At 37.8% G+C, this 15,166-nt stretch overlaps 1 protein-coding gene across 4 annotated transcripts in view; it reads right to left on the bottom strand.

Moving 5' to 3' along the window:
- MCOLN3 (mucolipin TRP cation channel 3) overlaps positions 1-15,166 on the bottom strand; it is a 35,012-nt gene that overhangs the window by 17,226 nt on the left and 2,620 nt on the right. For all 4 annotated transcript variants that reach the window (XM_070786205.1, XM_019957180.2, XM_019957183.2 and 1 more), the window contains exons 2-6: positions 11,465-11,694; positions 7,896-8,063; positions 4,219-4,372; positions 2,829-2,913; positions 2,656-2,752 (exon numbers count right to left, since the gene is read on the bottom strand). In XM_070786205.1, the coding sequence (XP_070642306.1) occupies positions 2,656-2,752; positions 2,829-2,913; positions 4,219-4,372; positions 7,896-8,063; positions 11,465-11,692 (732 nt within the window). In that variant the 5' untranslated portion in view covers positions 11,693-11,694. The remainder of the gene's footprint in view (positions 1-2,655; positions 2,753-2,828; positions 2,914-4,218; positions 4,373-7,895; positions 8,064-11,464; positions 11,695-15,166) is intronic.

Genomic DNA, 15,166 nt, shown 5'->3' with positions numbered 1-15,166 from the left:
CACTAGTGTTTTGCTTGCTCATTCAACAAATATCTGAGTCACCTACTATATTTTCTGAGAGATGAAAAGATAAAACAGTTCCTGCCTTCAGGAAACTTTCATTCTAGTGGAGCTGATGATAAACATCTAGAAAAACTTAAAAGAGAAGGTGGTAAGACATACAATACAAAATAAAAACAAAATCTAGGGCTTCAGAGCACAGAATGTATTTCTAACTGAGAAATCACAAAGAGGTCCATGAAGAAGGTTTCAGTTGACCAAAGCCTTAAAAGATTATAAGACTTTAAAAAAAGTATCATTTCTCTACAAGAGAGAGGCAGACACACAGACACAGAGAGAGAAGACTGTGGATAACAGCTCAATTTTTTAAAAAATCATGTAATTTTAAAAATTCACAACTTGCTGGTTACTACTAGGATCAAAATGTGTAGCCCAAATACAGTCTTACAGAATTAGTGCTTTTTCTTATTAAACATTATGCATAATTATTATATTATACTACATCCTAAAATATTTTTAATCTCAATTTCTGAAAATTTGATTTCTAATAGACAATTAGTTGAGTATCGTGGACATAACTTTTGATACAAACTGCTACTGTAGTACTAGAAATCTGGACCATGTGAAGGCAAGCTGTTATCAAATGCTGTCCTGCATATGCCTCTCAGCATTGCGCTACTGACTCTGATCCCTGTGAGGTGATGAACCAGCATGAGAGGCATCTTGTGCTCCATAGAGAGCATCAAAGCTCCATCTGCAACTGGAATACAGAGAAGAGGAAACTAACCAGAACTTTCAGAGGCAGCATGCAGGAGGCACAGTGAGCTATAACTTCCATAGGCTGCAAGCATCCTCAGTGAGGAAACTCAGCAGCAAGAACCCTTGGCAATGACCTTAAGCAGACTGCCACCGACTGCTGAGAGCTAACCATACAAACGTACAAACGTCTGTTCTTTGTGGTCCTTGATCTTGGTCCTGAAGACTCAGCAGTGAACAAGACAAGGTCCCCGCCCTCAGAGAACTTACATTGAGGTACAGAAGACCGATGGTTAACAACTAAACAAGTGGGTACAAGAGTCCCTCCCCTTTATCCAAGATCCCCAGCAGATGCCTGAAATCACAGATAATACCAAACTTCATATATAATATCTTTCCTATATGGTTTTTCCTGTGGTCATGTATGGATGTGAGAGTTGGACTGTGAAGAAGGCTGAGCGCTGAAGAATTGATGCTTTTGAACTGTGGTGTTGGAGAAGACTCTTGAGAGTCCCTTGGACTGCAAGGAGATCCAACCAGTCCATTCTGAAGATCAGCCCTGGGATTTCTTTGGAAGGAATGATGCTAAAGCTGAAACTCCAGTCCTTTGGCCACCTCATGCAAAGAGTTGACTCATTGGAAAAGACTCTGATGCTGGGAGAGATTGGGGGCAGAAGGAGAAGGGGACACCAGAGGATGAGATGGCTGGATGGCATCACTGACTCAATGGACATGAGTCTCAGTGAACTCCGGGAGTTGGTGATGGACAGGGAAGCCTGGAGTGCTGCAACTCATGGGGTCGCAAAGAGTCGGACACAACTGAGCGACTGATCTGATCTGATCTGATACATACACACCTTTGATTAAGTTTATAAATTAGGCACAGGAGAGTAAAAACAATAATAATTTTTAAAAGTGGGCTTCCGTGGTGACACAGTGGTAAAGAATCCACCTGCAATGCAGGAGACGCAGGTTCGATCCCAGGGTTGGGGAGATCCCCTGGAGGAGGAAATGGCAACCCACTCCAGTATTCTTGCCTAGGAAATCCATGGACAGAGGAGCTTACAGTCCATGGGGTCACAAAAGAGACAGACATGACTTAGCGACTAAACAATAATAATAAAATAGGAAAACTATAACATATACTATAATAAAAGTTGCATGAATGTGGTCTCTCTAAGTATCTTGTACAAATTAAATGCCTTTTTCCATCTTAACTACACACTTATCACACTGTGGCCATAATTTTTGCAGTTTGAGCTGCAACAGTAAAACTAGCATGGATTTCTTTTTCCTTCTTCACAATGTCACCTATAGATTTCTTCTTCTTGTAGCTTAAGCAATCTCAACATACAATTGGTTTTCTGTCTTCATTAAGTTAAATGCTTTCAGTTTTTCACCTAAAGAAATATTTTGGCATATTGCAATCACCAGCTTTGGGGCCATTCTTAAGTAAAATAAAGCTTATTTGAACACAAGTACTGTGATATGTAGATAACTGAGAGGGTTATTGAGTGACTAATGGATGGTATACACTGGACCAAAGGATGATTCATACTGAGGAAGGTCAGAAAGTTTTCATTATGCTTACTCAGAATGACATGCAGTTTAAAATACATGAATGGTTTGTTTCTGGAATTTTCCACTTAATATTTTCAGACAGAGGTTGACCATGATAACTAAAACCTCGGAAAGTGAAAATGCAGTTAAGAAAGGACTAACAGAGCTAGCTGAACCAATGTCTCCTCTGTGCATATCCAGTTAGGACAAGAACACCCTATACATTTGATCAACCCTCAACACAAGTAGATGGAACACATAACTATATCAAACCATTTTTCTCCAGACAGGAATCAAATTAGCCCAGCCCACACTCACAGTCAGAGTACCCACACTCACAGTCAGAGTAAAGTCGTAACAGTCCGGGAACTCATGATGACGAATAGTCTGCAGGTTAATGGCCTTCAGTTTAAACTGCAGCTCCACTGTTATGAGTCTGGAAAACAGGAGACTTTAGTGCAGTGAAACCACGTACACACAAACAGGAGTTACCTCCCACCTGCTTCCCTCACCTGTGAAAGTCCAGTGTTAAGTTGAGTTTATTTTCTTCTAGTGTTCCAATGTGAAAAGGTTCATTCGGTTCCACAAATAAACATTCTGCCATAGAAAGGAACAAAACATAATATAGCACCTGAAACAAACATAGAAAACTGCATCCTGAAAGGATCATATAATGAAAACTGGATATTCAGATTCTGGTATTTTTGTGAATTAAGATTTTTAAATCTAAACATCCATACCACATGGTTACAATGACTTTTGTTTGTAAGATGTGATTATAACATTTCTTGAGAGGATGGAAGTAGAGAAAGATCTGAACTCTATTTCACTAATCTTGTATAAAAGACCATCTTCCTTTCTGTCTTTTTCAGCCTAAATTTTGAGGCCCCTCTCCCTTTTTGTATCCTATGCATACATTTGAAGCCCCTAGAGTGTCTAAGATAAAATTTTCTATGTTTAAAGTATCTATTTTTAAAAAATATTACATGTTGACAATTTTCCCTCAATAAACACTTTAAAAAAAAAGGGAAGACACCATCTTAGAAGGTTTTTACTAGTCAGTACTATAATCCTTTATTGTTTTTCTCAAAGAAAAAGTCCCAGCGGCAACTGTTAAAAGTACTTACTTTTTAACTCAATGACCTAAGCTAATGTTTTAGGTACAAATTGTAAATAGATCTTTGCTAATAGGAATAAGCTATGCTATTCTAAATTCTGGTTCTCACTGGTGGTGGTTTAGTTGCTAAGTTGTGTCTGATTCTTTGAGACTCCATGGACTGTAGCCCGCCAGGCTCCTCTGTTCATGGGATTTCCCAGGCAAGAATACTGGAGTGGTTGCTATTTCCTTCTCCAGGGGATCTTCCTGACCTAGGAATTGAACTCAGGTCTCCTGAACTGCAGGCATATCTCTAACCAACTGAGCTACGAGGGAATCTCATTACTCCTCAACTTACCCCTCAAAGATACTGAATAGTGAAGTACTATTGAGGGGATAAAGTTTTATATATTTAAGAATTTGCAAACATTTGTTTTATAAGGGCAATATCTATCTATTAAACTGGCTTATCCAGAAGAGAGGTTGTGGAATAAAATGGCTAAGAGTACAGCCTGGGTCAAATTTCAGCACTATCTCTTACTAGGTCCACCTTGAGCAGATTACTAAACCTTCTGAGCCACACTTTAGTCTTCTGTAAAATGAGGATAATACTAAACTTGTCTTGTTGATTTTTTGTTTGTTGGTTTGGTTAAGAATCATGAGGTATAGTGAAGTACCTGGCATAACTGATACAGTTCTTACTATGACCTAATAGCACAGGCCAAATCAATATTTTCAGAGATGAAACTACTGCCTTTAAATCAAGGAGTTAAAAATGGAAGTTCTAGCTTATAGAAGAATATCACCAGTTTCAATTTCTGGGTCAATGTCAAAGGTATCGTTTCCAGGATAGATGTTTCCTTGCTTGTAGAAGTGCCAACAGACTGCCATGGCCGACTGCTCCGTGCCCTTGTTCTCAAATGCATGATTCCCAACTGAGACGTTGCATAGCTGCAAATACTTCAACCAAAAAGAGAAACAGAAAATGAGAGCACCCAGCCAGGCAGAAGTGAAGCCATGGTTCCCCTCCCTCCCTGCCTTTGAAACGGTAGGTTCCCACCTCCTGTCCAGGTGGAGACTGGAAAGTAATTGACATGCTACTGTGCACTGGGATGGCAGAGGGCAAAGAGCACTTGTGAATTAGAGTTTTGGGTTCAAGTCTCATTTCTGTGATTGTGAGCAAGTCACAAACTTTATCAGCCTCTGCTTTCTTACCTGCAAAATTAAAGGCTGAATTTAACCTTAAATAACATTTCAAGTTCTTTCCTCCTTTAAAGAACTATGTTTAGGAAGTGACTTTTACATTTAATGTGAGCACAAACTTTATTTATCTTTGAACTATTTTCAATAGTCAAGAGTTCTGCTTTACTATAATATAGGAAGTGGGATAAAACTGTTCCAGACTAACCAGCAAAGCTTTGTCTAAAGATAATTTTTTTTTTAATCTTTATCTTTGCAAGAATACAGCTTAGTCACTTTTAAGCAATATTCCCCTACTGAAAGTCCTCCCATGATTTCCTGTGTCTCAAACTTAAAAGCTCTTTGCCTGGAAAGCCCTACCTCTGGCTCTTCCCTCACTCCTTTGCACACTTGTCTTAAACATACTAAATGTTTTCCAGCCTCCAGGGCCTTTGCTGTTGCCACTCCTTCAGTCTGAAATATTCTTCTTCAGACTTCAAATCCCCAGAGAGGCCTTTTCTGACCATCTTGAGACCACTGTTCATGTTTTATGCCACCTAATTTTTTTTCATAGCAGTCATCACTGTTGGAGGTCAAATTATCTTACTAAATTTGTTTAAAATCCATCTCTTACATTAGAACCTAAGTTCCACAGGGCGAGGAATTTATCAAGCCCACTGCACTAACCTGAGCACTTAGAAGCAGGTAAGCAGATAGGCTGGGCAAGGGGTGGGTCCCTGGAGAAAGAGAATGTGAGACTTTGTCGTAAGAGAAGCCATTTCTGGCCTCAACCTTTTTGGATCAAATGCTGGTTCTTAAACAGGTCTCAGTAATTAACAATGTTAAGGGAACAAATGAATGTACAAACAAATGACTATTATCAGACAAGAAAAGTAACAACAGCATAGATAACACATCCATTGTAAAGATTCCCAGTTCTGTTTCAGTGGTAAAGATTAGCCTGTAACACTTAGCCTTTTCTGACCCTCATGACTTCAGTCAACTAAAACTTGGACTCTTGTCGACTGCCCAAGCCCCTTTAGAAATATGCAGGTGCCTTAACTTAAAAGTTTCCCAATTTTACCGTCCCAGGAGACACTGCTTTGAGAAAGATCCCTGGTGGTCTCCTTATTTGCTGAAAATAATTAATCCTTCCTTCTGATTTTTGGCTTGGTTGGTTGTTTTGGCTCGACATCCAGCAAGAGGCAAACCCAGCTTTCAGGTAAGAGTACACAGAGTAGATACTCAAATATTTGTCAAATTAATGGTGAGGTGAAAAACTATTATAACATGATAGAAGATCTTCATCCACTAGAGCTCATCTACACACAGTAAGATGGTAAACTGCTAGGATAGGATTTGTTACGGCACCAACATTTCTGCTAGCACTGGGACTGGGAAAATGCGCCAGAAATCTACAGTAATATAATTAAGCTGTATAAATCATTAAATAGTATTATGTCCTGCATCTAGAGGAAACAGTATAATGCTAGACATATTTAGTTTTGAGATATTTCCCATACAAGGAAATAAGTGCCTTAAGTCTTTCTAAAGCTACTCAGAGTCCAATGGGTAGTTTTATATTGGGGCATGGGAGAGAGTAAGAGGAATACATTAAATGAAAAAAGAAGTAAAAGATATTGAATGTGGTAAGGTACCACGGAGACCAATATGCCTGAAATGTGAGATACCTCCTGCCTGTAACGGAGGTAAAGCCAGAAAGGCAGGCAGGGGTCACACCTGTATGGGCCCCTATAGCCCTTCTGAGTGCCCACTCCCTGTGAAGCAGTCCAGACAGGAATTACTTAAAGATCTGAACCTCCTATCATAGAAACTTGTGTCTTAAACCTACCTGTCAGTTCTTGGTGACTATCATCTCAACTATCAAAATATCTCCTTACAGCAGACAAAGATGTTTCTTTCATATCAGTCCATGTTTTCCCTATTCACTTCTCTGGAATCATGTAGAATAACTGACCTTATTAACCACAAAAACTTTATTCACTAATATTGTGATTAAGATACTTTTTTACCTTCAGTTTAAAATCCATGATAGTGCTTGGAAGATGGTAGTGAGTCACTTGCCTCAAATGGGGTAAACTCTACCCCAAATAGTATCTACCTATTTACTAGCACAAGGAATCTACCTACATGCAATTCTATAAAGAAAAAAGAAATCTGATAAACAGAACTGCCTGAATGCCAAATACTATATACTTAAGACTGTTTTTAACCTTAATAATAAAAGTCAAAATGTTTTAGGAAGAATTTATTGAACTGTGTATCTCTTGCCTCTACCCACCCCTCCTGTCAAAAAGAAATTACTAGTTTGCTTCAGAGTAATTTAGATAAACTTAGTAATCTTAAAACAAGGATCTCAAAACTTAATATCTCCAGAATTTCACTACTATTTGACCTTACAAACTGTAGGACATAATTCTATTTAACAACGCATGTAGCTTACTTCCATTATTATAGATTTCTGGACAATTTCTGTAATCTGAATGGTATCAGAAAGCCTTACTGTCAAAAATATGTATTTTATCCCATAGTTTGCCTCTGGGAAAATGAAAAGCCCTAATTACACTATAACAATGTTTGAAGAAGAGTTACAATTTTTATATATATTGCAGTCAGTACTACAGAAATGTTGTCTGCAGTACTAAGGTTGGAAATGCTGACTTCAAGAAAGTTGCCAAAGATTCCTACAAAATAGGAGATTTTTGGACTTGAGAAAGTACTGTTTATAGCAAAAACAAATTGATTAGAAACTCAGAGTAGAAATTTGACCCACATGTATGAAAAACAAGCTTCCTTTTTGAAGCAGTTAATCAATGTTACAATAAAACCATTGCCTTATGTGACATAAAGGCCTTTCTTATTTTTTAAATGAATTTCAGGTCTTGGTTACTCTACACATTCTTCAAGGCTAATAATCTCATTATTTTTAAGGGTCCCTGAACATATAAACTCTGAAAACTTAATGACTACTTACAACCAAGGTCATGGTTAATAATTTTAAATCTTTGAAGTTCTTATGTCAAGCCCTAGATCTGACTCTTTTAATTAAGTCTTTAAAGTTTCTGTCTCTCTGTTACTAAACAAAAGCTCTTCTCAACTTACAGTTTTGTAAAAGTTTGTTGGCAAAGTTAAAAAAAATTAATGGTTTCATACATGATATTTATAATTTCATTAAAAAATGCTCACCCTTGTACCCCTGAATGTCAGCTTCTATTTTGCACATTGCTAACAATTCTCCAGTCTAATCTTTCTCCAAAGTAAAGAATGCATGTGCCTGACTTACCTGGTTCACTGCAAAGACGATCTGATCATACACATCTCTTTGTGTATACACTGCATATGTGTCATCCATTCTGTCTATATATCCTTTTAGGAAGAGGTGCTTGAATGCTATAGTGTTCTCTTCCTTGAAAGCTACAACCATCTGATTACTCAAACCAAAAAAGATCAGCTTAAAAGAAAGAAAAAGAGGGTGAAACAGCAATGAAATAAAGGTCTCCACTAAATGATTAATTCATCTATTCAAGATTCACTACCTAATTAATTCCTAACATATTCTATAGAAATTAAACATTTGGCAGTTGGGATCTAATTTGTCCTTACAGATAAGGTGGGTTTCTAGTTTTAAACTAAAAGAAACTGACGTTGCATACTTTCAACATTTATTTTCATGTACGATCTCACTTATGACATTGTCCCCACCAATAAAAACTGTGGGAGCTCTGAGAAGTCCTTTAGGAGTTCTTTAGCTCAGAGGAGCAATATAACTTTGACTAAGGAAATTGGAAGGTTTCCTAAGGGAAGAAAGAATAATAGAAGCCCTGTAGTAAGTGCATAACTTGGGGCAGGGGACATTTGAGGAGTGTGTGGAGAAAGCTAAGAAGGTCGAGTTGAACTTAGCACTTTGAGGGGGACACTGAGGACACTAGCATAAGTCAATTAGAGAAACAGTGAGGAAAAATGTGAGCAGAAACACTGAAGTCAGATGGTGCAGGAGCTTGAAGGGCAAGTAGAAGATCTCAAAATGAATTCTTCAGGACATCAAGAAGGCTTGAAGCAGGTGTACAATAAAAGAAATTATAAGAAGAAGAAATACATAAGTTTAAGCTCTTCTTAAACAAATATATAAGAAGAAATATACAAGTTTAAGTCTTATAATCAAACTATATTTCTAGGACTAATTACCAAAACTGTGACAACAAGACCAAAAATAAAAATATTCTTTCAACTCATCTCTAAATTTAAGTATATTAACATATATTCCTATGCCTTTGACTGTGTGGATCACAATAAAGTGTGGAAAATTCTTCAAGAGATGGGAATACCAGAGCACCTGACCTGCCTCTTGAGAAACCTATATGCAGGCCAGGAAGCAACAGTTCCATGCAGGCCATGGAACAACAGACTGGTTCCAAATAGGAAAAGGAGTATGTCAAGGCTGTATATTGTCACCCTGCTTATTTAACTTCTATGCAGAGTACATCATGAGAAAGGCTGGGCTGGAAGAAGCACAAGCTGGAATCAAGATTGCCGGGAAAAATATCAATAACCTCAGATATGCAGATGACACCACCCTTATGGCAGAAAGTGAAGAGGAACTAAAAAGTCTCTTGATGAGACTGAAAGAGGAGAGTGAAAAAGTTGGCTTAAAGCTCAACATTCAGAAAACTAAGATCATGGCATCTGGTCCCATCACTTCATGGCAAATAGATAGGGAAACAGTGGAAACAGTGGCTGACTTTATTTTGGGGGGTTTCAAAATCACTATAGATGATAATTGCAGCCATGAAATTCAAAGACGCTTACTCCTTGGAAGGAAAGTTATGACCAACCTAGATAGCATATTGAAAAGCAGAGACATTACTTTGCCAACAAAGGTCCGTCTAGTCAAGGCTATGGTTTTTCCTGTGGTCATGTATGGATGTGAGTTGGACTATAAAGAAAGCTGAGCGCCTAAGAATTGATGCCTTTGAACTGTGTTGTTGGAAGACTCTTGAGAGTCCCTTGGACTGCAAGGAGATCCAACCAGTCCATTCTGAAGGAGATCGGTCCTGGGTGTTCTTTGGAAGGAATGATGCTAAAGCTGAAACTCCAGTACTTTGGCCGCCTCATGCGAAGAGTTGACTCATTGGAAAAGCCTCTGATGCTGGGAGGGATTGGGGGCAGGAGGAGAAGGGGACGCCAGAGGATGAGATGGTTGGATGGCATCACCGACTCGATGGACATGAGTTTGAGTGAACTCCGGGAGTTGGTGATGGACAGGGAGGCCTGGCGTGCTGGGATTCATGGGGTCGCAAAGAGGCGGACACGACTGAGCAACTGAACTGAACTGATACAGGCTTCCCCTCTGACTTATGGGAAACAACATAGAGAAATACCTTCACTATTGTGACATACATTATCACTTGGAAATTAAGAATTTCAATTCCAACTTGCCAAGTATATTGGGAATCAAACAACCATTTTTATGTTGATAATTAGAAAGAGCACGTGTCTCTAAAGTATTAATTCTGCCACTGGCCGTACTAGTCAGTACTCGTCATGTGGCATTCAAAAAACTTTATAAATATCAGCTCCTCATTCTGTAAACTGAAGGAGTCCAGTATTTATCCAACAGAAGTATTGCTGAAATTAAACAAAATAATGTCTTGGAACAAGAAATCACTCAAATGTCAGTTTCCTTTACACAACATCTAGCATCAGAAAGAAACTTAGGCAAGAATCTCATCAACTTCAATGAATGGAGAAAGTAACATCAACATATATACACTATCATGTGTAAAACAGATAGCTGGTGAGAAGTATACAACACAGGGAGTTCGGTCTGGCACTCTGATGACCTAGAGGGAAGAGAGGGGAGGGAGGTTTAAGAGGGAGAGTATATAATTACGGTTCATCTGCATTGCTGTATGGAAGAAACCACCACAAAATTGTAAAGCAATTATCCTCCAGTTAAAAAATAAATAAATAAAAGAATTTCACCAACTTCATATGATTGTCAGCTTCTAACAATCGAGAAGAACTTGTGCTCAATAATCAGCTAAAATGCGTGATTTCAGAGTTAAAAAATTCTCCTTAATCCAGTCATTTATTTACATATGCATTTTTCACCAAATTAATAAAAAATATAAAGTAAAAAATAATAATAATAATTTTAAAAAAAGAAAAAATAAACCTATCACCTATTTTTCCTATTGAAATATGCTTTTATTTTTGCTCTTTTGCTTTAAACAAGAGATAATTACTCTCACTAGCAGGAACATACCTTCACAAGAGTAAATTATAAATATATATAAAGAATCACAAAACATAATTTCCCCCCAAAATGTTAAGAGAAGCCAAGGAAATGAGATTCAACATCTTCTAAAATGAAGTCTCATATTTCACTACCTACGTTACTCCTTTTAATCAGCTCCACACTCTTCTACTTCATGGCTCCCACGATCACAGGGATGTGAGAATCCAAATAATTATGAAGAGAGAGAAATTTTCAGGCAACTAACTAGGAAAAAAATGAATTCTCTACTTGGGCAACAGCTAGCTTCCAAAGTTGATTCAGAAACCTTCAGCTAAACTTCTTGACTGGAAGCAAAATATTAAAATTTTCTTTTCCTGAAATCTATTTATACTATGTGAGTAAAATTACAATTTAATGAAAGATGAAAAGAAACAAGTTAGGGGAAAAAAGTCTTCTTTCACAAATATGGAAGAGAGAGGATTTAAGATTGTGTATCTCCTAATTTATTGTTATGAGGCATATAGTTAAAAAGTTATTTAAAAACAAAAGAAAACACAGAGTCATCTTTGTTAGTAAAAGAAGACTTTGCTAAACTCATGATCTGAGGTGCCTACCTGTATAGTCACCATTGCGATTTTTAGAATTTGTATGGCAAGTTTCCAGGGTTTTCTACCTCGAGCCCAGAACTTCTCACAAGGATTCATGAAAAAAAATTTGAGTTTTCGTCTCATCTGGTCTTCTAATAGAAGTTCCTCAGAGGGAGATGTATGCTGATTAAAAGTGCAGCGATTTTCCTCTTCATGAGAGCTGCAGCTACTTATAGCAGCCTCAGGATTTGCCATCTCTAGGAGGAAAAACAAAAAACAAAACTGTAAATAAAGGCAACATCTATGTTCTTTGTTTTTGCAGGATGGTTGATGGAGTCCAAAGAAAAGATCTGCTTTCAAATATGCGCCATTGTTTTAAACTGCACCTTCGAAGATCAAGGAACAGGACAGAAAGCCGAGAAGTAAACCCTATGGTCAATTAATCTACCACAAGGAGGCAAGAATATACAATGGAGAAAAGACAGTCTCTTTAATAAGCGGTGCTGGGAAAACTGAATAGCTACCTGTAAAAGAATGAAATTAGAACATTCTCTAACACGATATACAAAAATTAACTGTAAATGGATTGAAGACCTAAAGATAAGACTGCTGCTGCTGCTAAGTCACTTGAGTCGTGTCCGACTCAGCACGACTCCATAGACGGCAGCCCACCAGGCTCCCCGATCCTGGGATTCTCCAGCCAAGAGTACTCCAGGCAAGAGTACTGGAGTCGGGTGCCACTGCCTTCTCCGAAAAGTAAGATTGGATACTATTAAACTCTTAGAGGAAAACATAGGCAGAATACTCTTTGACATAAATCACCACAGTATCTTTTTTGGTCTGTCTCTGAGAGTAACGGAAATAAAAATGAAAATAAACATATGAGACCTAATTAAACTCAAAAGCTTTTGCACAGCAAAGTAAACCACAAACAAAATGAAAAGACAACCCACGGACAAATATTAAAAATATATAGGAGAAAATATTTGCAAATGATGTGACTGACAAGGGATTAGTCTCCAAAATTTATAAGCAGCTCATGTGGCTCAATATAAAAAATCAAACAACCCCAATCAAAAATGGGCCAAAGACCTAAATAGACATTTCTCCAAAGACTTGTAGATGATCAAGAGGCATGTGAAAAGAAGCTCAACATCATTAATTATTAGAGAAATGCAAAGCAAAACTACAACGAAGTATCACCTCACATCAGTCAGAATGGCCACCATCAAAAAATCTACGAACAATAAATGGTGTATGTGGAGAAAAGTGAACCCTCCTATACTGTTTGTTGATGGGAATGTAAACTGATACAGCCACTATGGAGAACAGTACAGAGGCGCCTTAAAAAACTAGGAATAAAACTACCATGTGACCCAGCAACCCCAACATGTTGTTTTTTAGTCACTAAGTTGTGTCCAACTCTTTTGCAACCCTGAGGACTGCAGCCCACCAGGCTCCTCTGTCCGTGGGATTTTCCAGACAAAAATACTGGAGTGAGTTGTCATTTCCTTCTCCAAGGGATGTTCCCAACTTAGGGATAGAACCAGCATCTCCTGCATTGGAGGGAGGGTTCTTTACCACTGAGTCACCAGGGAAGCCCACTAATGGGCATATACCCTTAAAAAAACCGTAATTCAAAAAACACATGTACCCCAATGTTCATTGCATTTATAACAGCCAAGACATGGAAGCAATCTAGATGTCCACTAACAGATGGAGGATAAAGAAGTGGTACAAATACACAATGGAATATTACTCAGCCATAAAAAGGAACAGATTTGAGTCAGTTGAACTGAGAATAGACAAAACCTAGAGCCTGTTATACAGAGTGAAATAAGTCAGAAAGAGAAAACAAATATTGCATATTAATGCATATATATGGAATCCAGAAAAATGGTACTGATGAACCTATTTGCAGGGCAGAAATAAAGATGCAGACATACAGAGCAGACTTGTGGATAGAGTGGGGTAAAGAGAGGGTGGGATGAGCTGAGAAAGTAGCGTTGAAATATACACATTATAATGTGTAAAATGCATAGCTAGTGGGAAGATGCTATATAACACAAGGAGCTCAGCCCAGGGCCATCTGACTATCTAGAGGGGTGGGATTGTGGGGGGGGGTGGGAGGGCAGCTCAAGAGAGAGGGGATATATGTATACTTATGACTGATTCATGTTGTTGTACAGCAGAAACCAACACAACATTGTAAAGCAATTATCCTCCAATTAAAAAAAAAACTACAATGAAGATATTACCTCACACCAGTCAGAATGGCCATCATCAAAAAATCTACAAACATAAATGCTGGGTGTGAAGAGAAAGACCCCTCCTGCACTACTGAAGGGAATGTAATTTGGCACAGTCACTATGGAGAACAGTATGGAGGTACCTTAAAAAACTAAAAACAGAGCTACCATATGATCCAGAAATCCAAGTACTGGGCATATACCTGGAGAAAAACATGGTTAGAATGGATACATGTACCCCAAGGTTCACTGCAGTGCTGTTTACAATCCCCAAGACATAAAAGCAAGCTAAACATCCATCAACATGTGAACAGGCAAAGAAGATGTGGTATTAATACATATACGGAACATTAGTCATAAAAGAGAAATTATTCCATTTGCAGCAACATGGATGGATCCACAGATGATCATGCTAAATAAATGACATCAGAGAAAGACAAATATCATGTGATATTATTTATATGTGGAATCTAAAAAAAAAAAAAGTCATACAATGAACTTATTTACAAAGCAGAAATAGACTTCCAGTCACAGAAAACAAACTTATGGTTACCAAAGGGGAAAGGTGAGAAAGAGTTAAACTAGGAAGTTGGGATTAACATACACATACTGCTACTGCCGCTTAGTCACTTTGTTCTATCCTTTCGACGCTATGGCCTGTAGCCCACCAGGCTCCTCGTTCCATGGAATTCTCCAGGCAAGAGTACTGGAGTAGGTTGCCATTTCCTTCTCCAGGGGATCTCTCCAACTCAGGAATCAAACCAAAGTCTCCTGTATTGCAGGCAGATTCTTTTACCACTGAGCTACCAGGGAAGCCCCAACATATATACACTGCTATATATAAAATAATCAACAAGACCTACTGTATAGCACAGGGAACTCCACTCAATATTCTGTAATAATGTAGATGAGCAAACAATCTGAAAAAACAATAGATATATGTATATGGACGACAATCAATTCGCTATACACTGGGAACTAACACAACATTTTAAGTCGACTATAATATAAAACTTTATTAATTAAAAAATTAAAAGAATATGATTACAATTATAAAAAAATAAACTGCATTTTGGTGTTTACAGAATCAATTAGAACACAGCAAGTCATTTTTCTTTTCATTTCAGTCACTGAATGAATTTTTACCCAGAGAAAACTACCAAGTTCAAAGGACTGTTGTTAATAGAAGACTATAGTACCAATATATAGTATGTATATGGTTTTTGCCTCATTCAGTAACAGACATAGTTAGAGTAGGGTGTCCTGAAAGCACTGGAAAGGTTTCAGAAAGCAGGCTGGACTCTGAAATTATGTGCAAAATTTTGTATATATATGGATATGGGCAATTTTCCTGGGGAGATACAGTTTATCAGATTAAAAAAAATTTTTTTTAACCATTGAGTTAAAGGTAAAAAATGTGATGTAGAGAACAAAGATCCTGTTTTGTTTCTAATCCTGGTTCTACACTGAGACACTTCTG

The sequence above is a fragment of the Bos indicus genome, chromosome 3 (genome assembly GCF_029378745.1).
Source record: "Bos indicus isolate NIAB-ARS_2022 breed Sahiwal x Tharparkar chromosome 3, NIAB-ARS_B.indTharparkar_mat_pri_1.0, whole genome shotgun sequence".
Lineage (NCBI taxonomy): Eukaryota > Metazoa > Chordata > Mammalia > Artiodactyla > Bovidae > Bos > Bos indicus.
Note: the sequence above shows the minus strand (reverse complement) of the source record. Positions and strands in the feature narration are given on the sequence as shown.